This window comes from Ambystoma mexicanum, chromosome 13 (assembly GCF_040938575.1).
Source record: "Ambystoma mexicanum isolate Mex_15411 chromosome 13, UKY_AmexF1_1, whole genome shotgun sequence".
Taxonomy (NCBI): Eukaryota; Metazoa; Chordata; class Amphibia; order Caudata; family Ambystomatidae; genus Ambystoma; species Ambystoma mexicanum.
In genome coordinates this window covers 805,302,757-805,329,408 of record NC_090938.1, presented here as the reverse complement: position 1 = coordinate 805,329,408, position 26,652 = coordinate 805,302,757, and the positions used below count along the sequence as shown (strand labels likewise).

General features: G+C 48.2%; 1 protein-coding gene across 1 annotated transcript in view; it reads left to right on the top strand.

Annotated features, from left to right (window-relative positions):
* The window catches only part of SLC39A7 (solute carrier family 39 member 7), a 79,895-nt gene that overhangs the window by 34,073 nt on the left and 19,170 nt on the right, over positions 1–26,652 (top strand). Inside the window, exon 2 of the mRNA XM_069635245.1 lies at positions 13,719–14,119. Within this exon, the coding sequence (XP_069491346.1) occupies positions 13,721–14,119 (399 nt within the window). The 5' untranslated portion in view covers positions 13,719–13,720. The remainder of the gene's footprint in view (positions 1–13,718; positions 14,120–26,652) is intronic.

Genomic DNA, 26,652 nt, shown 5'->3' with positions numbered 1-26,652 from the left:
GTATTACTGAATCCAGCGCTCCACTGTAATAGGCCAATGGCTTGTGGCCCATAGTGTTTTTCTGCGTGAGCACGGCATTCACCTTTTGACTATTAGAATGAGAAAACAAATGGAACTCTTGAGTGTAGTCAGGGGTTGCTAGCACTGGAGCAGTATTAAAACTGAGCAGGTCCTCTGTCCAGACAATTTTGTTGTCATTCTTTTGTGCCTCTTTTGAGGCCTTGCAACAGGGGCCTGGTATAAGCTGCGTAGTCTACGATCAACACTCTGTAGTAATTGCACAACCCTAGAAACCTCTGCATTTCCTTGACAGTTCCCGGCTGTGGTTCAGTGCACACTGATGTGGCACGTTCTAGATATCAGTTGTCCCAAGTAGAAAATTTGAAGGCAATATTGTAACTCTGCTTTGTACCCTTTATATGCGAACAGCTGGAGGAGAGTGGCAGGGTCCCTTCGGCACTGTTCATTGTCACTGCACACTAGCAGATCGTCCACATATTGGATGAAAGTACTGGGCACCTCAATGTTTTCTAAATCAACATGCAGTATTCTATTAGATACTCAGGGATTCACAGTACCCTTGTGGTAATCTTGTATGTTCGAACCGCATTCCACCATGCGTAAATGCTGTACGGTATTGCGAGTCTGTGTGCAAAGGTACGGAAAAGAAGGCATTCTTCAAATCCACCACAGTAAAATGTGTTGCTTTTCTAGGGATGCTGCACAAAATTCACACAGGGTTAGGAACTACAGGAAATTCTGCATGTACAATGTCATTCAAGGGGCAGCGATCCTGGATCATTCTCCAACTTCCCAACTCGTTTGCCTTTATCGGGTACATAGCCGTGTTGCATGGGCAGTTGGAGGGCACAATATCCCCTGGTTTAGGAGTGCAGAAATGGCATCTCGTATCCCCTCTTGCTTCTTTCGACAGTGGATATTGTCTTGCTTCGGGCAGTACCACACCTGGCTAGAGTGTGATCCATACCGGTGCCACTCCCGGCAGGAGCCCTACATCGTGGGCACTGGTTGTCCATAACCTTTCTGGGATCTGCTCTAGATCTTTCTCGGTGAAGGAGGGCGGGGCGACAAGGGTCATCAAACATTGCACTCTATGGTATTACACCATGATCTCCATGGAATACAAATAACCAGCAGAATTTCTCCATCCACTTGATCCTCAAACAATTCTGCATCTTTTACTTCTTTTAGGGGTACCGTTGGCTCAATACGCCACACAGTGCGCCACTCGCACCCATCAGAATCCGTTCCACCCACGATCGTCCTTTTCGCCGACACCACCAAGCCTTGAAAATCCAGTGAGTATCGTCCCGGCCACAATCTCTGGGGTCACCACTACATTAAAGATTTAATCAGCTGCCCTGATTAACGCAAGATCCCTAGCTGCGCACGCTCTGGACATTGCTGATCTTATCAAAACTCAGGAACTTGACTTCATCGCCATCACCGAGACCTGGCTGCACGCGGCTTCCGGCCCTGCACTCTCATTGGCCATCCCCACTGATTACTCCATCATCAGATGTGATCGCACCTCGAGAGGTGGAGGAATTGCTTTCATCGCTAGAAACTCATTAGGACTTAGAACCATCCCAAGCACTAAGGTGGAAACTGCAGAATTACTCTCTGTCAAGCTTGGACTCTCAGCTAACCAAACGGCTACCATCCACCTAATATACAGACCCCCTGGTCCACCCACATCCTTTGTGGATGATATCTCTACGTTAGTACTCAACAATGCTAAATCCAACTCCCAAACCATCATTCTTGGCGACCTCAATCTAGGACACCAAGACCCTAATGATCCTGCGGCCCTCGACCTAGCTAATACCTTAACAGATTTAGGTTTCACTCGCCACATACAGGAACCCACCCACATTAAAGGGCGATCCCTTGACTGGCTTAGTGACACCAATTGCAATATTAGCGTAATCTCCAACGCCCCTTGCTTGTGGTCTGACCACCATGTCATCACTTTCAGCATTGAAGCAGCCCCACCACCCAGGCCTTTGGTCGCCCCAGCCACCCTCACTAGAAATAAAAAGAAGATTAAGACAGAAAAAATACTCCCCCGTATCCTTCCCACACTAAATAACGCTCCTGACACTTGCTCAGACCCCACCAACCTAGCCGACATGTATAACCAGTCACTGCTTGCAGCCATCAACTCTATCGCCCCGCTCAAACTGAGGAAACCCAAACAACGAGCACACCTTAACTCATGGTTTACTCCCCAGCTTAGAGTGTTACGTAAAGAGAAACGCTCAGCAGAGTCACGCTGGAGAAGTCACCACTCCGACGCCCACAAGGACAGTCTTCTGATAGCCACCCTTAACTATAAAGAAGCTGTACTCCAGGCAAAAAAAGATTCTTATAATAACTGCATTATGTCAGCCCAGTCCAATACTAAGGAACTCTTTAATATCCTTAAGGAACTCGAGACACCTGCAGCCCCCCCTGACTCTTGCTCCAAAGACAACACTTGGTGCACCAATATTCAGTCATCACTCCTGGGTAAAATTGCTACCCTCCAATCTAAAATCAGGGACAAACAGAAATCCCTACAGCTTGACCAACCACCGACCACACCTACACTTAATACACATTTAACCTATCCGCATAAACCTTTCTCCTTCTCCCCACTCACTACTCTCGAAGTAGAAAACATCATAAACAATTTAAAACCTTCCAATTGCCAAGGCGACCCCTGCCCAGCACCTATTATCAAAGAAGCATCTCATGAGCTAGCCCCGTTCATTACAGCATTCATAAATGCCTCTTTCAAGACGGGTATTGTCCCCGAAAACCTAAAGGATGCATGGGTTATCCCACTCCTCAAAAAACCCTCCCTTGACCCTAATATCCCAACTAACTTCAGACCTATCACTACGGTCCCATTCCTGCTCAAGATCCTGGACCGCGCAGCCTACCTGCAGATTCAGGATTACCTCGAACTAAACAATCTCCTGGGCTTAAGACAGTCAGGGTTCCGCCCTAAACATGGCACGGAGTCCGCTCTGATCGACTTGAAAACTCAGATGGAGTCACTGAAGGACAATGGAAAGCTAGCTCTTCTCCTTCTCGATCTCTCTGCGGCTTTTGATCTGGTCAACCACCAAATACTCTGCCAGCATCTCAAATCCGCAGCCCACTTCTCCGACTCTGCCAATGCCTGGATCCACTCATTCCTGAGCAATAGATCCATGAGGGTCTTCTCACCGCTGGCATCAGCGGATCCCTCCCCCATTCACTGTGGTGTTCCTCAAGGCTTGTGTGTATCCCCTACGTTGTATAACGTATTCACCAAGCCCCTCTTCGATGTGCTTGACTATCTGGGTGTCTCCTACACTAACTACGCGGACGACACCCAGATACTCATCCCTATCACAGGAGACTACACAGCTGACACCAACGCCCTTAACGATGTTTACTCGGTCATCCAGGCCTGGACGGCACAGCACAAACTCTGCCTTAACGATGATAAGACTGAGCTCTTACTTTTAGGATCAAATCATCGGCTCAACAAACTAGACCAAACCTACAAGTCCTTCATTATTGACGGCAATGACATTAAAGTCTCCAAAGATACTAAGACGCTAGGGGTCTATCTTGACTCCTCGCTTTCTCTGAACAGACAAATAAATGCAGTTAGGTCAGCTTCGGCCTATACCTGCAAACTTATCACTGCCTGTAGACCCTTCCTAAACTCCACCAACTGTATCACACTCGCCAGAACTCTTGTTATGGCCAAAATCGACTACTGTAGTGCTCTCTACCTAGGGACCAGTCAGTCTAACCTTAATAAATTGCAAACTGTACAAAATAATGCCTTAAGGGCAGCCTTAAACATCCCGAGACGCTCTCATATCTCCTCCGTCAGATTGGACTTAAGCTGGCTCCCGGTCAAACAGAGAATTGCCCTGAAAACCCTAGCTTTGACTCACAAATGTCTGAACAACAACGCCCCACCTTACCTGTCCACTCGCTTCTCACGCCACAACTCCACTCAACCTACCAGAGCAGCCCAAACTCGCAGCCTCATCGTGCCTAGATGCAAACTCCAAAAAGCTGGTGGGGTGAGCTTCCCCGTCCTGGCCTCCAAACTCTGGAACACCTTGCCCACACCTATCAGAATTGAACCATCATTCCACTCCTTCAAGAACAATGCTAAAACATGGCTGCTCTCCCAAGTCTCATGAGACCTTGACACAGTCCAGACTCCATGTGGGGTACAGAACTGAATATACATTTTCTCTCTGCTCTGTCCCTGTATTATACGCTGTTAATGGTACCCTTCGGTACATGTATATATGCTGTATATTTTTGTAACTCACTGTAACTACTGCTTTTTGTAACATGTTTAAGAGTATGCGCCCAGTTGCCCCTGGGCCTGGTTTTTTGCGCTTTATAAATAAAATAAAATCAAAAATCAAATGGTACCTGCCAACAAGCCATACCAATTTGGGGCACTGCATCAAGTAAAACATATCCAGGTCAACAGGAATGCCACAAATCACCCCCACACTCCCATCTCAGGCCTTTATTAGCACCATTGCCCTCGTGGCACACATTCCTGGGGTGGCACATAGTATTCCTCAGTCTGTGAATGAGCTGGTCATGTTGAACTTACTCAAGAAGTCATGCCCTAACAAATTTACTGGGGATGTCTCTGAATACAATAAGGGTGCATGCACTACTTTCCCTCCTATTTTAATGGCTACCTTTTCAGTCTATGACACCGCGCGACAGCACCAGCGGAGCCCTGTGAATTTTCCCTCACTGGTGCATTCATTTATTCGTTTTTTTGTAACACGCCTAATACTATACCTGAGTTGGGTTTCTAAGCGCGGACCTGGGATTCGAACCTCTGTTGCTCTGCATGGTCTTGCTCCCAAGACAGCGCCTTGCCACTGTGCTATCCTCAATTAATTTAGTGGCACCCATATCAACCATAAAGAATAATTGCATGTTTCCTATCTCGGCGTCTAGAAGGGATTCTCGTCAGGGTGGGTAGTGAGAGACAGGCTCAAAAGTATTCATTTTAAAACCTTTATTTACTAAGATTCCTGGGATGGTGGAATGCCTGACTGTCCTTAACTCTGAAAGGATGGCTCCCATAACCCCTTAACTCACAATGGTTTTCCCTCCCAGTGCGGAGCCCTTCAATCCCTTGTAACGTTTTTGTTACATGTGATATGTCGGCCAAATTTTGCCCCTTTTCTTCCCACATGTAGGCAGTCATAACGCCACCAATGAATCTTGGGTTGCTGTAGGGGGAGGGGGAGCGTGAGAGAAAATAACAAAGAAAAAGTACAAGGAAGCATGTGGTTTTTTCCTTATAAGAGCTAGGAACAAATGGTTTGCTGTTCTGAATTCACAATTTTCCAGGCTTTCAAGAACAGGTTGCGTGCAAATGAGAAAAACATATTTTTATAAGGTTACCATCAGTTTTGTGAGAGGTAAGCGGTTTTTTGTTTTTTTTCTCTTTTTTTTATTTATTTATTTATTTTTCCCCCGCCCAACCCCAGCAGTGGTTCCAGGGATCCCTGGCAGAGTTCCCCCTCCTTTCCCAGAGGGCAAATTTGTAACGCAGCCCAGCCAGAGGTGCACCCTGGGCTTGCGGACAGTCATCCCTAATTGGAGACAGCCACCCCATGCCAGGGACATCACCCCTGCAAATCCAGGAGCGCTGGCTGGACTGCATTACAGGATTTCCTTAGGAAGGGAGGGGGACCCTGCCGGGGCTCCCCGGGACAGCTGCTGCACTTGGGGATGGTTGGCCCATATGGGAGACCAGGGATGTTGCCCCCGACTATCCTGAAGCTCTGGCTGGGCTGCGTTACAGCTTTTCCTCCCGGAAAGGGATGGGGACCCTGCCGGAGCTCCCTGCGCCTGCCGCTGCACTTAGGGATGGTCAACCCACACGGGAGACGGCCACGCAAGGCCAGGGGCATCACCCCCTGACTATCCTGGAGCTCTGGTTGACATGCGGCACAGCTTCTCCCTCTGGGAAAGGCCGGGACCTTGCCGGGGCTCCCTGGGACTGCTGCTGTGCTTCGGGTTGGTCGATTGACCTTGGCCGGCGGTCTGCCATCTGGGTTGAACATCTCCAAGCCCAGGGAGGCGCGGCAGGGTCCCCCTCCCTTTCCCAAAGGGAAATTCTGTAACACAACCAAGCCAGAGCTCTAGCATGGTTGGGGGTCATGTCTCTGGCCGCCTGTCTCCCATGTGGGTTGAACGTCCCCAAGCCCAGCAGAGGTTCCAGGGAGGCCCGGCAGGGTCCCCGTCCTTTCCCAGAGTGAGAAGCTGTAACCTGGCAAGCCAGGGCTCCAGGATGGTCGGGGTTGATATCCTTGGCCGCCTGTCTTCCATGTAGGTCAACGGTCCCCAAGCCCAACCTGGAGCTCTGGCTGGGCTGCGTTACAGCTTTTCCCTCCGGGGAGGGATAGGGAACCTGCTGGGGCTCCCAGGGACTACTGCTGCACTTGGGGATGGTCGCTCCACATGGGAGACGGACGCTCCGAGGGAAACGCACATGTTCTGCCTGCATGGGGGCAATTTGTGGCCTGACCCTGCAATTGTTTACAGCCCACCAAAATACATCCCCAGACTGCCCACACCACCAACAATCCAGCCCCAGTGCCACCCACCCCACTGACAATGGGCCCTAACTGTTGAAAAAACCTTTCATAGCGTTTATTTATTTAATTGATTTATTATTACATTTGTATTGAGCGCCTAACCCTCAGGCATCTGGGCGCATTGGCTTAAGAATATGGTTACAAGTAAAATCAGGCTTACAAGATTGGTTAGATGACATGCAGGCATACAGGATTGGTTGCATGATCAGCGAGCACAAGAATTTGGTTACATGCTCAACAAGCTTAAGAATTTGGTTACAGGTTATGCAGAACATAAGCAACGCATGCTTGAGTATTAGGTTCCAGGAGAGACATGGTACAGGCTTGTGTTGCACTTTGTGTCACCTGAAAGGAGTAATAACAAGGCTGGTAAGGCCTATAAAGGAGGAGGTACATTGTGCCTAGTTACTAGCAGGTGAAGATAGTATAACTAGATGTCCTGTCTGAAAAGCCAAGATTTCATTTGTTTGCGAAATGACAGTAAGGCAGGATCCATCCTTATAGCCACTGGCAAGGCATTCCAGTAGTTCGCCGCCATGACAGGGAAACTTGAGCCACCTGCTCTTTGTCTTTTGTATCTAGGCTTGGTCAGATGCCCCAGATAGGCAACTCAGGAATGTCTGTCAGGCCGTTTTTTTTGTTATCAAGCTGGGGCAGTGTTAGAGAGGCATTTATGTTTGAGCGTGAGTACTTTGAATTTAATCTGGTCCTTCACTGGTAGCCAGTGGATGTTTCTTCTGACGGAGGAGATGTGGTCTGATTTGGGATTATTTAATGCTGCTCTTATAGCGTCGTTCTGCACGGTTTGGAGTTTCATGATGTTTTTTGATGAAGAGCCTGCAAAAATGGCATTGCAGTAATTGTTCCTGGAGAGGATTAATGCTCTAGCCTGGGTGATATGGTCTCTTCTGTAAGAAATTTTCTACGGGCCTGTGATGCGTTACGTTGTATAGGAGGATGCCGAGGTGATGGCATTGACCTGCCATGAGACAGTAAGTGAGGAGTCGAGATGGACTACAAGGGTTTTGACCTCTTTGGCAGTTGTGATGTGGTTTCCATCGACGTTGAAGCTCCTCAAGTGAAAATACCTGTAAACAAAACATTCATTATCTGTGTTCAGCCCAGCAAAAACAAATCATAACTATCACACTCCGATCACCATCACCACCCCCCCCTTTCAAGCCATCCCGGGTGGTCTAGTGACCCTCACCCCCCAGTAAAAATGCATTTGCCCCTTCCTAGGTTTACACTGCCAATCTGCCCCAGGGGAGGTCTAAATTACATGCCCCATCCATTTGGGCGGGGGGGGGGCACTCACCCCCCCTTAACCATCCCCTCACGTCCCAGTAAATACACATTTGCCCCTTTCTAGCAATAGCAATCTGCCCCTAGGGAGGGCTAAATGACATGCCCCATTCATTTGGGGCAGGGGTGGAGAGGGAGTTTACACAAATGTACCCCTTCCTAGGGCAGATTGCACTAGCAATCTGCCCTTGGGGAGGGTTACATGAGCTGCCTCCCCATCCATTTGGGGTGGGGGGAAAGGGCCACCCCCTTTCCCATGCAAACGTCCCTGTTGGTCTAGTGAGCCCCTCAGGCCCCACAACAACCCCAGCAAAAAAGCATTAAAAAAATGTTTGTGTCCATTTGCCCCGAGGGTGGGCAAATGTACTGCCCCATGCTTTAGGGGACGGGGAGGGAGAGGGCTGCTTACATAGTAATCGGCCTCCTCGCCCCCACTTCAATAATATATCCCTGGTGGTCTAGTGGCATTGCTGGGCGTGGATCCGCACCCAGCAATGCTTCAGCGAAGGTGACGTTGGAAAGGGGAGATTCTCCTCTTTGCAACGACACCTCCCTCGATCAAAACGGCATAGAAATGCCTGCGATCGAGGGAGGAACTTGCCTTCCGTTTTTCACCACCAAAGCCAGAAATGGCTGCTGGTGTGAAACCTACTGAAGGAATTCTAACCCCTGGGTCGTGTGGAGGAGCCTCCTCCTCACATAGCCCGGGGGTTGGATTTAAAGCCTGTGCGATCGCTGCTTTGCAGCAATTGCACTGCAGCAATCGCGCAAACAGTGCCAAAAAGAATAAGGTATCTCGTCCTTGGCACTTAAGGGGTTAACTGATTTGGTCTGATGGGACGTCTAATAGTCCAAAACAAAAGTCTGTCTGTGTCTTAAACCTATGCTTGCCCTCACGCTGTACAAAAATGTGATAGGAAATCTTTTGGAAAGGAAAAATAGCGATTCTTTAAAAATAGCAAAACCAAAGGTAGTTTCAGGTGGAATTCTCACCAGGTGCAATTTGGCCAATAGCAAAACCGAAAGTTGATGGCTGGAAGGTTTTGAATTAATCATAACCACGGGCAAAGCTCTGGGCAACCCTCCAGACCATCGTTTTTCAGCCTGCCAACCATTCACAGAAGGGGGAAAAACCATATGCAAATCAGGCTTGGTCCTACCCCAAAAAGGGGCAGTCCAGCCCGAACTGCTAGGTCACATCCCCTCTGCACGAGACCACAAGCATCCCCAGACATGTTTCAGCCTTGTTGGGCGTCATCAGTGAGGAGTAGCTTGGGTCTCTAGGCCCGGCAGACTCGGGACCCACATCTGGGCATACCCGTCCCACTCGGGGTGACTTTAGCAAAACAGAAAGTTGATGGCTGGAAGGTTTTGAATTAATCATAACCACGGGCAAAGCTCTGGGCAACCCTCCAGACCATCGTTTTTCAGCCTGCCAAGCCATCACAGAAGGGGAAAAACCATATGCAAAGAGGTGTTCACTCACCCGTGCTGTTCGTACTACCTACTCCACAGAGCCCTTATAGTGAATTCAAACACCTCCAATGTCCTTCCCCAAGCTTTAAAGTGCTCACTTTCAGCTTTAAATGTACAACAGTCTATTTTTCGCAATAGGCCTCACAGGGTTCCCTTCCCCAAGCTCAGGCCTCTTCCAGCTTTCAAAACGATAAGCAGCTGGTCAGCATGTGCCTTTTCTCATGTGCAGTTTTTTTTCCTGCATAGCATCCTTTTGTGGGGTAGAGTCGGAGTCTTTCGAAAACGCTAGTCTCTTTTCCTCAGCGTGACCACTCTGACCCTCTCCTGATTTGTTACTTTCACTTCCTTTTGCACTTTTTATCATCAGCTGCATCTGGCACAATTTTCCTATGTTCCTTAGCCTTTTCCGTGCACACTTGAACTGACTTTTATTCTTCTTGTTTGTGCCTCTCGCATGCTTCTTTCATACTTTTGCATACTGTTGCACTTGCTTCTTTCTTTTCGGGTCCCTTTTTTTTATACTGTGCTTTCCTTCTTGCCTCTTGCACCTTCTCCACTGGCTCCTGGCCCTCTATCATTCATATCGTATTATAGTTCAATACACACATGCGCGTCTTGCACTTACACTGTTACTTGCATCTTTCAATCAGTGCCCATTCAAAGACACTCCTCTTTCTTAAGCATTTCTGGCGTTACCTTGTATCGCGCTCTTCACAACCTGGCTCTGCAAAGCTTTCCGACATAACCGGGCTGACTTCTGCACTGCCGCTTCTCTCCTGCTCGTCATTCTGACGTCAGGGTCTCGCCACCTGCCCGTCTCACACTCCTGGGCTGTCTCACCAGCCCAGGGGAGCAAGCATTCACACAAACGGGATCTGTGCGGCACCAGCACACCTCTTTGCATCTGCATACAGACCCTTCTTGGCTCCCTGGCCATGCATCTGGACAGCAGTTCCTTAGCATCTCAGCGTCCTGGTCTCTGGCAATTCTGGCAGTTCGGCTCTCCTCCCCACCCGTTCTCCTGCTGACTCTCCTACTCGCTCATAACTTTGTGTCAGACCACACCGTTTTTATAGTGAAAAGACCAGTCAAGTGGTTATGAGTGAATGCCTGACCCTGCCTCACTATTAGTGGGAAAACTTTAAGTTCTTTCTATGGTAGGTTTCCCTTACTTTCCCCATGTTATTCCTATGGGTAATCTTTACTGATCTCAGTCATCTTCCTCGTCTCAGTATTTGGTGGCAATGGGGAGGAGAAGATGAGGTGAGACTGGAGATACCGCATAAATGCTGAGGAAGAGTAGGGTCTGGTGCTTTTGGTACTGGTGAAATACCATGTCTCGCCCTTAGATATCCTCCTCTCAATGCCTCGTGAACCTTCACTCGTGTGATCCTCCCTTGCTTGTTCACCCCCAGGGTCAGGATCCGAAAGTGAGGTCCCTTCCCTGGCCACCTGAAGGAAAGATCCCGAGGGAGTGGGTGGAAGAATACTGTTTTCTCCAGTAGTCGGACCGGACTGAGCATGCAAGAGCTTTCTGTGGGCTGTATTATTCAGGATATGTATTGGTACCTGGGAAAGTGAAAGGATTACCTCCCACGACACTCACCCCCTTACAAGGTGCGACAGTTCCATTTGGGACGGTATTATTTGAGGATATTGGACCACCGTATGATTGATTTGGCGGTGGGGATTGCATTTAGGTGCTTGATGAGACAGGCTGCTGCTCCTGTGGGGGCCGTGGTGTATGCTTGATGTATTTTGTATGGTATGGAAGTGGGCATCAGGGGTGCAGGGAAGTGTTGTTGTACTGGGCCAGCAGGGGTGTATGGATTGTATCCTGCTCCCATTCTGCTTCTACATTCCCATGTGAAATTACCCCACCTTTCCGCATCCCCAACACTCAACTGTTCCTGCTCCCTGTCAAGATCCCATCTCTCCAAATCCACCTCTACCCCCTTGGAACACCCCCTTCCATGCTGCTGACCTCCTCGATATCATTCGGAATACTGTGGCTGAGGTCCACCGCTCATTGCACCTGTCCTCCGCCTGACCAGACTGCCGCTTTTCTTGCTTCCGTTCGAGCTGCTACCTGCTCTGTTGGTTGTGTTTGAGTGAGTGTCGTTACCACCCCTTCAACTGCTGTTTTTGCCCATTTTCTTTCTGTAACAGTTTCGCTTCCTCAATCTGCAACCTTTGTGTTATTTCCATTTCTCTTTCTTTGATCTGCTTACAGATCTGCATAATTTATAGTCTGTATTTCAGCTTACACCTTCGCCTCAATACCGACTATCTTTTTGAGTGCCTTCTGCACGTCTTTGGGCAATCCACTTTTGCTAACTGAATAGAAAAGAGGAACATCTCCTGCACGTGCAAAATGTACTAAGCGGGTTCTTCATCCTTGTCATATAGTGCATTATGGACTGCAAGTCGGGCGTATCGGGATAGGTTTGCCGCAGTGCCATCCACATATGCGCTCTGATATTTTTAAAGAGTGTCCCATCATGTGTATCATCATCTAATGAGCACCCAGCTTTAACCCAAATGCCCCCAGCCTGATCTCACATGATTGCTACGAGCAAGCTTTTTATGTCTCCTGCTGCTAACGGGATCCCCGATGTTTATTTCTCAAACGCATATATCCATTGGCCATCCCCCGCAGTGAGGGGCGGGAGCCCCTTAATCAAGTTGTTCTTGTCCATCATACTGTGCCCTACCGGAGCCTTTCTGCAATAATCGCAATGTGCATGCCCATTTCCCGCCTTGTCTTCCTGCTGCCATTTCCCTTTTTCCTAGCCACTGCTGCCCACCCAAATCTGCGGACCCCACAAGCTCTCTACCCTTGGGATAACTTCTGGGGCCTCCTCTTCATTCATGGTGTCCCATTCTCCTTCCCGCAAGTCTCTGTATCTCCGTCCAACCTCACTGTCCCATAAGCTACACTCTCCGCTTCTCTCTAGTTATCCTTCCCCCTTCTCAGTATTCACATCGCTGATCGCAGTGATGTCCAATCTAAACCAAATGTCCCCGTCCCTCCATTCATCTAGGCTATGCCCCGATTTACCCTCTTCTTCCCAGAGGGCCCTCAATCACACTAACTCTGCGTGTGCTGCCTGTAAAGATTTTTCTAGTTCTTTCTGCGGTTTCCTATCTAAAGTTACTGCAGTGTTAGGGCTCGTTTGGTATGGGGCAGTGCTGTGGCAGACGAGGGCACATATGTCGGGTTAGTTTATCCTGAAGCAGAGAGAATGGCGAGCGGACTAAGCCCCCTTTAGGGCGAGGGTGACTGTTCTTTCAGGTGCTATTGCTTTAACTACACTTGGGGCTGGGCTGCTGTCACACTGAGGCCTGCACTCATCATTGCCCTCTCTCCTCAACTATTTTCCATAACTCTAGGATCTCTTTCATCCTTTAAACTTTTTTACCTTTGTATTTAGCAGCTAGAAACGTGTGCATGTGTTCCACTATCCCTCGGTTGTTCGTACCCTGCTCTGGCAATGGGCAGGGCATCCCCCTTGCATCTCCGCTACCCACTGCTTGTGATATTTCTCACTCTTATCTTTATACAATGGCAATGCACCGCATATATACTTCAACGGAGTAACTACCCCCATGTTGACAATCCTTATATTCAAAAGATATTAGGTCATATAGCAAATACACTTTGCCATAAAGGTCCTATCAGTCCGTCGTTCTCGTTCCCCAGTCGCCCTCTGCCCACCCTTGAACCTCATTCCCACATTACTTCTTCCACAGGCCCACGCTTGGCCTCTGCTTGCTACACAATAACTGTTTAATACACTAAAACAACAAACCAAAACAATAAACTAAAATAACCATTACGTCGTCTTATGCCCCCACCCGGGATACATTGGGCAAAGGAATCCGAGCTCTCTAATTATACAGGGCCCCTACTTTTATATTCTCATCACAATTTGAAATATGGCGCCACCTTCTTCCCTAGCTCAGGAAGGATCCCACTTCTGTTTCGCTTCTCATATAGTTATAACAACAAAAATAATAATAAGCCACCACATGGTCTTCTCACACTACCCAATTCAGTCACACACCATTCTGCCATACACCCTCGTCACTTCCTCTTCACTAACTTCCATCATGCTAGTCAGCGTAGTAAATGGTTCGGATTAGTTGGGGACATAGGCCAAAACTGCTGGAGGTGGTCGCAAGTTGTTCATCCGTGGTTTAGATCTTGCATTCTAGATTTTCATTTGCAGGTGCTTGTTACCTGTTCTAATTGCTTCTTTCTCTTCCCCCTATCAGGAATGGCAGCACCAGTTGGGAGGCCGGGAATCATGCTCTGTGCCAGAGTAGCAGTGCTTGTGGTTTGTGCTGTGCTAGTCCATACAACCAGTGGACACGGTCATTCCCACGAGGACCTTCACCATGGACACAGCCACGCCCACCATGGCCACTCTCATGGGGATCAACACCATGGACACAGCCATGCCCATCACGGACACTCCCATGAGGATATTCATCACGGACACAGCCACGCACACCATGGACACGCGCATGAAGAAAGCCACCACAGACACAGCCATGAGGGGCACACTGATCGTGCACAAGCACCGAGTCGCAGCAAACGTGTCGCCGATGTGGAGGATAATCTTGAACAGCTCTCTGGGAAGGAAAAGTTAGACCCTGTGGAGTTGTGGACACATGTGAGTATTTTGGCTCGCTTCATCCTCATTTTCTGCTGTCCCAAGTCTTTCCTCAACGTTGTTCCCCTATGTTGAAACCTCACTTGTGTTCTTGCATATCTCCCCTGTGTCCTGATTTTTCATGGTTGACCCTTTTAGTTTATGGTGAGTACTTGATGGTTTGTCAGAGTTGAAGTTTCAGGTCCCTTTTTCTCACGCATTGCAAGAGGTGATTCATTCCCCCTAATCCCCACGCAGCCCCACCGATGTGTTGGCAGGGTTGGGGGAGGGGCTGATGGGGCTATAGCCTCAGGTCTTTTGGTTGTAGCCCCGGATAGAAGCTCAGGGGCTACAATCAAAAGGTCAGCTAGTCCTGACAGTCCCGACATTAGCGTAGCCCCGGATCGTTTTCAGACCTAGCAACACCCGCCCCTTCCACCCACCTAAAAGCTCCCTCTTTCCTTCAAAGTGGGGTTTGAGCAACACTGGCTCCTCTTGACAATAAACAAAGGGTGTAGATTTTATTTATTGTGCATTTGTTAGGCACACACACCAAGTAAATTGTGTTTCAAAGCGCCCACAGGGCAACAGGAAAGGAACAAGGGATTGAAACAATGAATACACTGGAGGATAAAAACGTACCTACTAGGCCTTGTGAGCATACAGAACGTGCAAGTGTGGAGAGAGGGGGGGGGAGAGAGGGGGAGAGGGGGCTGGGTAAGTGTTAGGAGTGCCCATGCTCATGAGTAAGCAGCAGAGGTATGTGGCCAGTGGAGGAAGTGCTAGGGAGAGGACAGCTGCAATAAATAGTTCAGTGCAGGCCTACAGTGGACATGGGCCAGTGGGTGCCAAGGCAAGTGCTAGGCTGAAGGCGATTGGCAGTGGGAGGCCAGGGCTCAGAAGGACACATAAGGGCCCTAGTCGCCAAACTCGGCGAGAGTTGGATTAGCAGGGGAAGGGAGGAAGGGAACAAGGAGGTGAAAAGGAAAGTCTTGAGGAGCTTCTGGAATTTGAGAAGATCCGCCTAGAGACGAGGAAGAAGGGGGGTTGCTGTTCCATAAGAGGGAGCCAGCTGAGGAAAGGGATCCGCCACCGGCTTTCTGTTTAGTGAAGCGCTTGACACACACACAGTTGATGCTGTAGGAACATAGAGATCTAGAGGGAGAGTATTTAGTAAGAGCAAGTTGCAGATAGTTTGGTCTCCGGCCACAGACAGCCTAAGATCAAGTGTGACGTGACAAAGAAGATATTTTAAAAACATACTTGGTCTTCCAAGTATTTTTAAGAGTTCCTGAGATTCGACTTTATGTGCCTCGATAGTCAGAATCCAGAAGTAGTCAGAGGAAACTTCACCAACGTAGCCTCACAATGTGTTTTGGGGCAATAAAAACAGTAGCCCTTCAACAGCAGATGCATGTACTCCATATTCCGGTCCTACAGAACCAGGTTCCCTAGTTCCACCAAATGAACATGTCAGGTGTATACACATTTTGGATATTGTATGTGTAAACATTGAAACCTGGATCAGTTAGAAGAGCTACTACAGAGGATATCTTTTTTTTCTTTAGAGCAAGATAAATGATTAAAAAGAGACAAGTGTGCTATTAACTGGGTTCATGCTTCAGAGTTTGATATGCACTGTTAAAGGTGTGGTGTGTGTATATAATAATATTTTTGTAGAACAAATGGATTGTATAAATGAAGATAATAATTGCAATGTCAGTTTTAGAAAGATAAGGGTCCAAGTGGAGTATGTTCCCATATATAATTTTTTTAATGTTTTTTTTTTAATGCCCATCAAACCAGAACCATCTGCTGTGTCTGATGGCTAGAGAGAAATGAGCTGCTAGTCTCACTTTGTGGTATATTGGTAAAATCCTACAATAGAAATGTGACCTCCTGTTGCCTGTCTCTGTGGCGGAAGTGAAGATCCTAGAGGGGATTTCCCCCCCAGAGATGAGCCTGTATTGACTGGCCATGTACAACTCATTTGTCTCTGATTGCTGGAGTTTGTCACTTTTTATAGAGGAGCCAAGAATTGACTTGGTAGCAATACAAAATTGCGACTCGTAGAGGTAATTCTTACAGAGACCAACAATCTAATGGCTATTGCAATCGGATCTTTCAATTTCCTGCATATACTCGGCGGTTCCTACTATTCCCCCGCACACCCCCCCGCCCCCGCAGTAGAAGGATGTAGAAACACAATGTAAACCCTAATCAGTGAATCTTCTGTTCTGAGGCAAATAATGCACTTGCAATGCACCAGAGCATGTTGGGTAGATCCGGATCCCGCATTTGAGATCTGGAAATGAAGTGGCTAATTGTTAGGGAGATGTATCGTGTGTGTTTCATCCCCTCTCCTAGTGAGACCCCCAGCACTTTTCGCTGGACTATTTTCTATCAATCCTGAATGAGTGGAGTCTTTTTCCACTCATCCATTCTTGTGGGCTCTGTCTTTTGGAACTCTATTCTTTGTAGTCAACCTGTACTATGGAGTCTTTCTGCTCCATAGCTCTTAAAGGCATCTGTGATTTTAGTACTGCAGCACGCATCTCCTTACGGGCAGTGTTGCTGGGGACCCTTTGGTTCCTCCTTTAAGATTCTTTTTCTGTATCCTCAAGTAACTACAGTTCTTAATAGACTACAATTTTAGAGATTGGCAAATGAGGAACTCATGGTGACAACAAGTAAGACAGACGCAAGTGATCACAGTTCAAGGGTGTTTATTGAATAATGAATGCTGTATGCCGTTTGGAAAAAAGCCTAATCATCCTAAAATGGGGGTAATCGTCAACCATCAAATGGAAAAACAAGGCAGTCCTGGTGGTATTGTGTGAAATCAAAAAGGCTTATACTATTGCCAAACCTCACAACTAATACAAACAAGTGTGTGGGATAGTTATAGTTCTCAAGAAAAGAAAGTGTTCTCAAATAATATGTCAGGATGCAGTAGCCTGGGTCTCCCTTCCCCATGTTTGGGACACAGGGTCAGATGGGAGCTTGGAGCACAGTACAGTCTGTGGGTTCTCCAGCACGATACGATGGTTCCAATGGCGGATCTTAGACACATTCTCAGGCTTTTCTAGCACAAGATGACAGTTCAGCTTTTAACCCTCGAGATTTCCGTTATCGGGGCCTTTGATGGCCAAGTCTCGTTTCACTTGAAAGTCTCTTGCTTTCGAGGGCCTGACTTGTTCAAACAGAAAAAAAGTTCCTTTAACCAATGAAAGTTCTCTTCCAATGTTCGCTGGGTGATGGGTCCACCCCTGGATCCCCCCTCTTCTGGGGGATGATCCTTCTCAATCATATTCCAAAATATATCACAGTTCATTAATCAACTTTTGGTGGCAGCTTCACCCCTAGATCTCCCTCGGTTGAGCTCCAACCCCTCTTGACTTTGGATTCAACTCAATTGGTTTCTCACGGTTCACTTTCGTTGTGGGATTCACTTCCCTTTTCCTCACACTGCTTGTAGATCAGTCTTTCGATTGTACAGGGATTTTGCTTTACCCTATATATGATCACTTTTTTCGCCAGCCCTCCTACGGCCTGGTACTTGTAGTTTCTTGAATGCTGCCTTGCGTACATGCAGTAAGAGCCCTTATTCTGTGGCGTGCCCATGGAGCCACTAACTTGCCCAGGCCAGCAGCTCACCGGACGCTTGCCCCTGCTCCTGAAGACTTCCTGATCTTCAAGAGCTATTCTGGCTCCATGCGATGACCAGCTAATTCACTAAAGAGCATCCCTAGCCCTGCAAGATCAGCTCTCTTCAAAGCCCCTAAGAAAAAGGTTGCTTACTGCATGTACCCAAGACAGCATTCAAGTAATTCAGCTCAAGACGCCACCCCAGCATCATGGATGAATAGGCCAATCTGATGCAACAGGCCTTCATGTAAACAGCACTCCATAGTGTCCTGATGAGTATTCAGTGTCCCCTTGTGAACTTGATGTTGAAACCGCTATTTGCTGTGTCGACAGAAGATTCGTACTGTTAATGTTCGAACAGTACACGAAATAACTCATGTTGCTATTCACCACATTATGTACAGAACTGTATGCTTATCTGCTCTATACATGTCTAATGATTTAGTCCCTGTTTGTTCTGTTTTTTAATATGTTTCTTAATATATGCATTTTTGAATATGAAAACATTTTGTTTTATCTGTACTACTCTCACCTTAGTTGTGTGATCAAATGGTAAGTGCAGGGTAGCCTTTTGACTCTGTATCTCGGTGCACTGAGAGATCCCATCCATTGTCCTGCCTTCAGTCATCAGACAAAGGAATCTGAAGGTCTGGTCCAGAGCTGCAACATCGCAGAGCATCCAGCACAAACGTTTTCTTCAAACCTAAGGTACTGTGAGGAAAAAGGATTCCAAGAAGTCGCTCGAGGGCGGTGGAGTGCACCTAGTCGTGTCCAGGGTCAACCCCTCTTACCTCAGACTCAAGCCGCTGCTTGTGTTCCTTCATTGAGTCCTTTTACAGGTCTCCCTTGTTAGTTGTTAACTTGCTGCTTCTATAACATTACAGACTGGAAGAAATCCCCTGGAGCTCTTCCTATTCTGCTGCTTGTCAAGACTTTGAGCCCTCTCCGAACTACCTTTTTTAGCTAGTGTTGCGTTTTTGGTCTTAAAAGACTTGCTGTGTGGTGGATCCAAGATGCCCGCTGGGGTGAGAGCACTGTGTTAACAGTGCTCCCCACAACCCCGCCATCAAAAGGAGGAAACCACGGCTAAATCCCATTTCCCGGGCACAGTCTTAGTAAAACAGCAGGCAAGCGAGAGGAGCGGTCCTCCGCGACACCCACCGGCGAGCGTTGAGGAAGCTAACAGCGGCAAACCTCAGCTGATAGACTGAGGCAGGCGGCGTCATCGAGATAGTAGCCACGGGGGGACTGCCTTTCAGGCCACGAGGAGCGTAGCGGGCTGGAGGAGAGGTGCGCTGTCATCCACAAAATGAAGCAACCCCAAGCTGGGGAGAAATTGGCGGCCTCTCCGGACACGAGGGGCGTTGCGGGCCGGAGGAGAGGTGCGCTGTCATCCACGCAACAAAGCAACCCCAAGCTGGGGAGAAAAGTGCACTCCATTGAAGGGCATATGGGTCGGACAGTGGAGCTCACGGCCGTCGAGGAGAAGTCACCGGGCGGTCCGATCCAGAACAGCGAGATGGAGGAGGAGCAGTTGCCGGGTCGGGAGCTGGAGAAGGAGAGTGTGGACCCACCCCGCGGCTAGAGAACAGGAGCCAGAACCGGACCAGTGGGAGGCGAGGAGAAGGCTCAACCAGGTGAGCAGCAGGAGCCACAAAGAGGGACCAGCGGAGACCAGGTGAGGGAGAATTTCCATCAGACCCGCAGCGGAAGCCATCTCTGGTTCCGGTGAAGCAGGAAGAGTGGAGGAGGTGCGGACCGGGCCAGAGCCAAGGGAAGAAGCCCAGCAGCACATCACGGAAGACTGGGTGCAGAGAGGACACCCAGCTGGGCGGGCGTGAAGACTGGGTGCAGAGAGGACACCCAGCTGGGCGGGCAAAGAGCAGCGGGTAACGGAGAGGAGGCGGAGTATCAGGACTAGAAGCAGCACGGAGAAGAAGCAAGCCCCCAATAGCACCAAAGAGTACAGAGTAGAACCTGTGAGAGGGTCAGCTGCGAGGAGCCAGCACACACACGGTAAGCTGTCAAATTGAAGTCCACCCCCCCCTTGTTTTAAAAGGCTCCACACAGAGCAGGCTAAGTAGACACCAAAAGGAAGCCAAAGGAGGTCTCCGAGGGGACACACGGCTTGCACCAATCCACCAAGACCCACATAAGTATACCCTCACAAGAGGGGTCTCACTGGGGAATAAGCAGCCGTCCGAGGGGGGGAGAACATTGTAACGATCAATCCTAGGGTACAGCAAGAATACCACAAGCCCCCTTAGACTGCCATAGGACAGAGGGTGGAGCCCTACAGTGGGGAGACGCATGGAGACAGGGGGAAGAAGAGGGAGCCCGGGGCCTAGAAAATAAGACATGGCGGAGCGGTGAACATATCACCAACCGCAAGGGCACTTGATATAGGAGGTGCCCCCCACACCCGAAGAGAAAACCCAGGGCAATATAAAACAAGGCCTTGTGGCATACCAAGGGAGCCGGAAAGCATAACGGAAAACGCGCGAGTAGCGCAATCTCATCGGCCGGACAAGCCTGAGAAGAGACGAGTATGTCAAAAATAGGACAAAGGCCAGCGCAAAGGGAGACGCGAAGAACCTTGAAGGGGTGCTGAAAAAGATGTGGAGGAGAGAGGAGGGACCCCATCCCAACAATGATGCGGGGGCGTACAGGAGTGAGGAAGAGGAGCCCCCCACCCCCAAGGGCAAGAACAAGAGGAAAGAGGAGTCACAAAACTATTCATGGAACAGTGCTTTCGGGGATAGAATGGCAAGTGTGATGCAAACCCAACTGGATAAAATGAAGGAGGAACTGACAGGGGCGATAAAGGAAGGAGTGGGAGCCAAGAGGAACGAACCCGGATCTAGGCCAAGGGACGTACTAGTGACAATGCACAAATATTCACTAAAGGAGAAGGTTCTGTTGGCTACAAGAAGGTCAGATAACCTTAATATTAATGGGGCCGCGATACAGCTATATCAGGACCTATTACAAATCACCCTCACCAAGAGAAGACCGGTGCACCTGGTTGTGCAAGAGCTAACTAAACAAGGCATCCGGTATAAATGGACCTTCCCATTTGGCCTCCGGTTTGAAGTCGACAAAAGGCAGGACCACCACTATAGGAGAGGAGGCGGAGATGCTGGGAATAGACGCCGACCAGACGTGGCAAGAGCCACAAGACACACAAGGAGGGAGCTCCCGAAGAGGAAGGCATGGGAGTGGTCAATACAGGTGTCAAAGAAAATGGCAACGGAAAGGAGGGGCCAGAGTTTCCCACCGATCGCCATTGAAATTGGACCCCCGGACCAGAAGCCCCAACTGACCAACAACTATGACTCAAAGACACAGTAAGAGAGCCCGGGGAGGGGACAACAAGATCATGTATACGAGCAGTGGGGCGGGGGGGATGATTGGATCACCACATGGGTCAAGGACGACCCACTGGGGGGGGGGTTCTCAATACCCGAGGAGGTTCGGGGGGGGCCTACAGTCCGGTTGAACCAACTCAGTTGGGTGTGGGGGGATCAGGGGGATCCAGGTCGGGGAGGAAGTAATAGGCTGCAAGTGAAGGAGGTCAAACAAAACACAGGTAAGCGATAGCAAAGGATAGGCAACTGGAAATTATATACATAAATGTCAAAGGGCTCAACTCCCCAATAAAAAGGAAAAAGCTGGAGATGTTTTAGCAAGGGAGAACCCAGATATAATAGCTCTACGGGAGACCCACATACAAGAGAAAAAGAGAAGGACACACAGAGAACAAGAAAGGGATACAGCCATATTCAACAAGCAAATAACCCTGGAAAGAAGGGTTTCTCATAGCCCTAAAAAACAATCTAGACCTGAAAATTATGGGTACACAAAAAAAGACACAATAGGCAGGTTCATAGCAGTCATTCTTCAAGGAGTGGGGAAACAATAACACTTGCATCAATCTACGCACCCAATACCGGACAGGATCACTTTATTCAAACTGCGCTGCATAAAGTAGAGGGGTTCGCCAAGGGGAACATCATTTTCTCACAGGGGATTTCAATTTAGCGTGGGACCCAGAGAGGGACAGAAGTGCTAGAGTAGTGAGCTCCTACAATAGACCATCGCAGGAGCTGCAGGAAAAGATGGAATCCTTGTCATTAGTGGACTCGTGGAGGGAAAAGAAAGGGGACTCTAGGGGATAAACCTTCTATTCCCACATGCATAGAACGGCGTCAAGAAAAGATTATGTATGGGTATCGCACCCCCTGTTGGGTAGAGTGACAGAAGTGGAGGTGAAAGCTATCGCCTTCTCAGACCATGCCCCAATTACACTCAAATTCACGCAACTGAAACAAGTAGCGGGGCTGTGGAGATGGAGGTACCCAGCACACATGTTCAAGGATAAAATCATGAGGAGGTAGCTTCGGGAAGCGATAGAACAATACTTAGCCACCATTCCAGGGAAAATAATAGCGATAAAGGCGAGAAGGGACGGAGCTCAGCAAGGCAGAAGACCTCGAACAGGCTGAAAATAATCATGCAAGAAATGGCGATAAAACCATCAGGGGAGACTAGAAAAGAATATAGGGCGGTCAAGGGACTGCTGGAAATGCTACAATCCGCTAGAGCAGAGAGGGCCCTCATACACCTCAAACAGAAGTATTACATTAAGGCTAATGGAGCTGATGGACCCCTGGCTAGATTGCTTAGGAGGGAGGAAAAAGAATAAACTGGGCCTCATTAGCATTAGCCACTATTAGCGCCATGGCTGCCTCCATACCGGGCTCCAATACCGGGTTCCTTCAATGAGGAATAACTGGGTCATTCCAACATTGGAGAACCCGGTAATTCCTCCTTGAAGGAACCATTCCTATTTGAGCCCTGGGGAATGGGAAGGGAGGTAATGACGGGAACGTTACTAACGGCTCGTTATTAGCTCCCTCTTCCCCTCGCGGTACCCGGAAAGGATGTCTGGTTTTACCAGACGTCTGTTCCGGGTCCCGCAAAGGGAACCTCGTACTAGGTGCTCCCGTAATGAAGGGTGCCGGTACGTAATGAAGGGTGCCGGTCCCGTACCGGCACCCTTCATTACGGGAGCGCCAGGGTCGTAATGAGGCCCACTATCTTAAAAATTAAGACGGCCGAGGGGGAAGAAAGTTCGGACCTCCAATCAATTAAGAGGGAATTTGAGAAATACTATGGGGAAGTGTACCAGATGGATAGCCCAGGCAGATTATCTAGACAAATGGGCGTTGCCAGAAATAACAGCCCTAGAGAGGGAGGAATTAGAGAAGGAGCTATCCTGAGAAGAGGTGCAGAGGGCAATTGCTGCACACCCAACTAACAAAGCCCCGGGGCCTGACTGTTTTACGTCTGACTTCTATAAATCATACGGCGACATCTCCGCCCCCCGACTGGCAGCTCTGTTGAATAATTTTGAGTACGGGAGGGATAACACGGTCAATGGAGGAGGCAAAAGTAGTGTTCTTGCCCAAGGCAGTGAAGGACCTCACGGCATGCGGCTCATACAGGCCAATTGCTCTGATTAATCTAGATGCAAAAATGTACACCAAGATCTTAACAAATAGACTAGAACCTCTCCTCCCAGGATTAGTGGACGCCGACCAATCGGGATTCATACGGGGAAGGCAAACGCATAACACCAGGTGAATTGGCCATATCATAGAAAAAATTAATAAAGCACGTACCGCGGCCCTAGTGGTCGTGCTGGATGTGGAAAATGTATTTGACAGGGTGGGGTGGCGGTTCCTTTTCTGTACGATGCGTAAAATAGGTTTCGGGGAGGCCTTCATGTCCAAAATAGAAGCAAACTACAAAAACCTGTTGCAACGCCTACTAATTAATGGGGAACTCTCTGACCCGGTAGCAGTGTCCGACGGGCACGAAAGAAGGATGCCCCCTGTTGCCGTTATTATATGCCCTTCATTTAGAACCACTCCTGAACACAATTAAATCTACACAAGATATCGGAGGGGTCCCATTTGGTGGAAAGATCCACAAAGTGGCAGCATTCGCAGACGACATGCTGCTCACTCTAACAAACCCACAAGAGTCCCTGAAAGCAGTAGACGAGGCTATGGCGGAGTTCGGCAGGTAGCAGGGTTGAGGATAAATGAGAACAAATCGGAGGTGCTGAGTTTACAAACGCCACGCAAAGGGTATAGAAAGCTTGCTCACCGTATTCCTGGGTCCCCGATAAAATACGCTACCTAGGTATATACATAACGAAATCCATCGATCAGTTATTAGGGTACCAACCGACCATCTAGAATCACCACTTTTCCATCGCCTTTTATCCCGGTCTTCAAGAATCTGCAATTCATGCCAGGGTGGGCCACGCCAGGTTTCGGCAAATGTCAAGAAGGGGGATGTTGGGTGTTAAGGGACTTGTATGAAGGGGAGGAGGTGAAATCCTTCCCCCAATGCAAGAGAGGCTTTGGAATAGGGGAGGGGGAAAGGTACAGATATGCCCAGTTAAGGCACTGGGCCCAGCACCCTAACATAAATCGATGCCCAAGGGCTGCTTGTGCGCTATACAAATGTAAAAAAATAAAATTAAAAATAAAATAAAGAATGCAGATGCGAGACAGTTGACCCCATTTGAGAGGTACGTTTCAACCAATACAGGGCATAGACACCTAGTAGTGGAGGTCTACAGACTCCTCGAGGAAGGGGAGGGTCCAGGGGAATGGAAGTTCATGGGCAACTGGGAAAGGGAGGTCGATTAGGAAATAAAACGGGGACCCAATGGCAAGAGCTGTGGGTACATATTCCCAAATTGATAAACTCGCTGCAAATTCAAGAAATGTGGGCAAAGCTGATGTACCAGTGCCACCTCACTATATATCGAGAGGCGTCCAAGGCTTGTTGTGGGGGGAAGTGTCCTGGGGGCACATATGGTGCCAAAGGAAAATGTATGTAATCCTAGTGATGGCAGGGGCATTGCTGGTGGCCCACAAATGGAAAGCTAAATGGGGCGCCCACGGAACACGAATGGATAGGGAAAATACTCAATAAGAGGAGAACACCAGAAGTTCCTCTTGGACTGGGACTTGGTTTTGCAATTCTTATGAGAGGACGCCAGGAGAGCGTGGTGCCCAAGAAATTAGGATTCTGGGGCTGGCATAGGGGTGGCGTCCGATACTTTGTGGTGGAAGGATGCACATAAGGAGTAAAAAGAGGCTACGTCACCAACGGGGCAAAAAGAGGAGTGAGCAATGAGTACATAACACAGGACAAGCCGGCAGAGGCAGGGAGACGAGAAAGGAAGCAGCGGGAAACGAGACCGGGACGAAGATAAAAAAGGAAAGGTGACTGTCCTGGGAGAGGGTTGGGGGGTGGGCTAAGTTTATTTTCTCTACACGTCACTATAGGGATAGTATTACAGACACGCCTATGTCGACGTCCCCTTTTCGATTACGAAAAACAAAATGCAATACTCCGCAGTGACCCCTGGATGTCGGACTATGCACAGCATGTGATTCTAAACAGATTAACAAACATCAGAAACTTTGTTTAAGAAATGCTAATAAAAATGTAATTGAAAAAAAAATAGACTTGCTCTGTGTAGCAACCATCTCTAGAAGCCGCAACCAGGCTAATGTTACACTAAATAACCATTTTCCTCCTTTAAAGTTACTTTACTATAGACGCAAAAATGTACACCAAGATCTTGTGTGAAAGGTACAGTGAGCAAAAAGCAGATGGCTGCAAACTCTCAATGTGGTTAACAACCACTGAACAGGTTATCATGCCTTGTTCTTCCGAGAGAGGGGTGCCTGCTACCTTTGTTGAATTTTTTGAAGGAACTTGGGGTTGGCCACCCTAGGTTACCTGGGGGCAACCAGACGTGGACTCCCTGCTCACTGTGCTTAGAGAGGCTCAGCTTCACCTCACTGATGATGCCCAACAAGGCTGAAACACGAGTATGGGGTTGCTGTTGGTACTCTTGTTCAGAGAGGAATTGCCATAGCATTTCGGTGCTGGACTGCCCATGTGGGTGGGACAAAGACTGATATGCAAATGGATATTTCCCATCTTTGAAAGGTACAGTGAGCAAAAAGCAGATGGCTGCGAATTCTCAATGTGGTTAACAACCACTGAACAGGTTATCATGCCTTGTTCTTCCGAGAGAGGGGCGCCTGCTACCTTTTGTTGAATTAACTTTACTATATGTGTTTGCAGAGTAAATGAATTGCTGAATGAACTGTTAAAAACCACAGGTGCGCGAAGTAACCGATAATATGATAACATTGTCTTTTCTCTTTCTAACTTTGCTACAAATGTAACGGCGAATAAACACAAAAGTGAAAGTGCCCTTTTGAGTGTATTATCAAGTATTCGAAAGTGTTCTAGTGTAAACGTCTAAGGATTTAAAGTGATTCTGGTGTGTGTATATATAATATATAATTTTATATAAATTATAAGTGTAAGAGTTTCTTTGATGTGCATGTCTAGCTAAGGTTCAGTGTGCTTGCATCAGCTCACATCTTCAAGATAAGCCTGACTGCTCTGCCACACTACCAAGGTCCTGAGCTAGTACAGATTGTTACTAAGAGTTGGGGGATCTACAAAACACTGGGATAGCTTACTAAAATCTTACTGCCAATAGGACTTAAGGAAAACTCCCCTGACGCTAATAGCAAATGGTGGAACTCCCCTCCTATTCTGTATCTTCCCCGGTGGAGGGTTGATTTGTGTGAACAAGTTAAATCTGAATGTATTCATGTAAGGTATGTTTCAAGAATTAAATAATGGTTTTGATAAGGTATACATTCAAGACTAAACTGTTTTAAGAAATAACATTTATGCATGAAATATAGTCCATATTTTTCTAAAATAAGTCTTCTTTTGTAAACAAAAAATGAGTTTGTAGGTGTGTCAATGAAGGGCTGTCAAGGAATTGATGT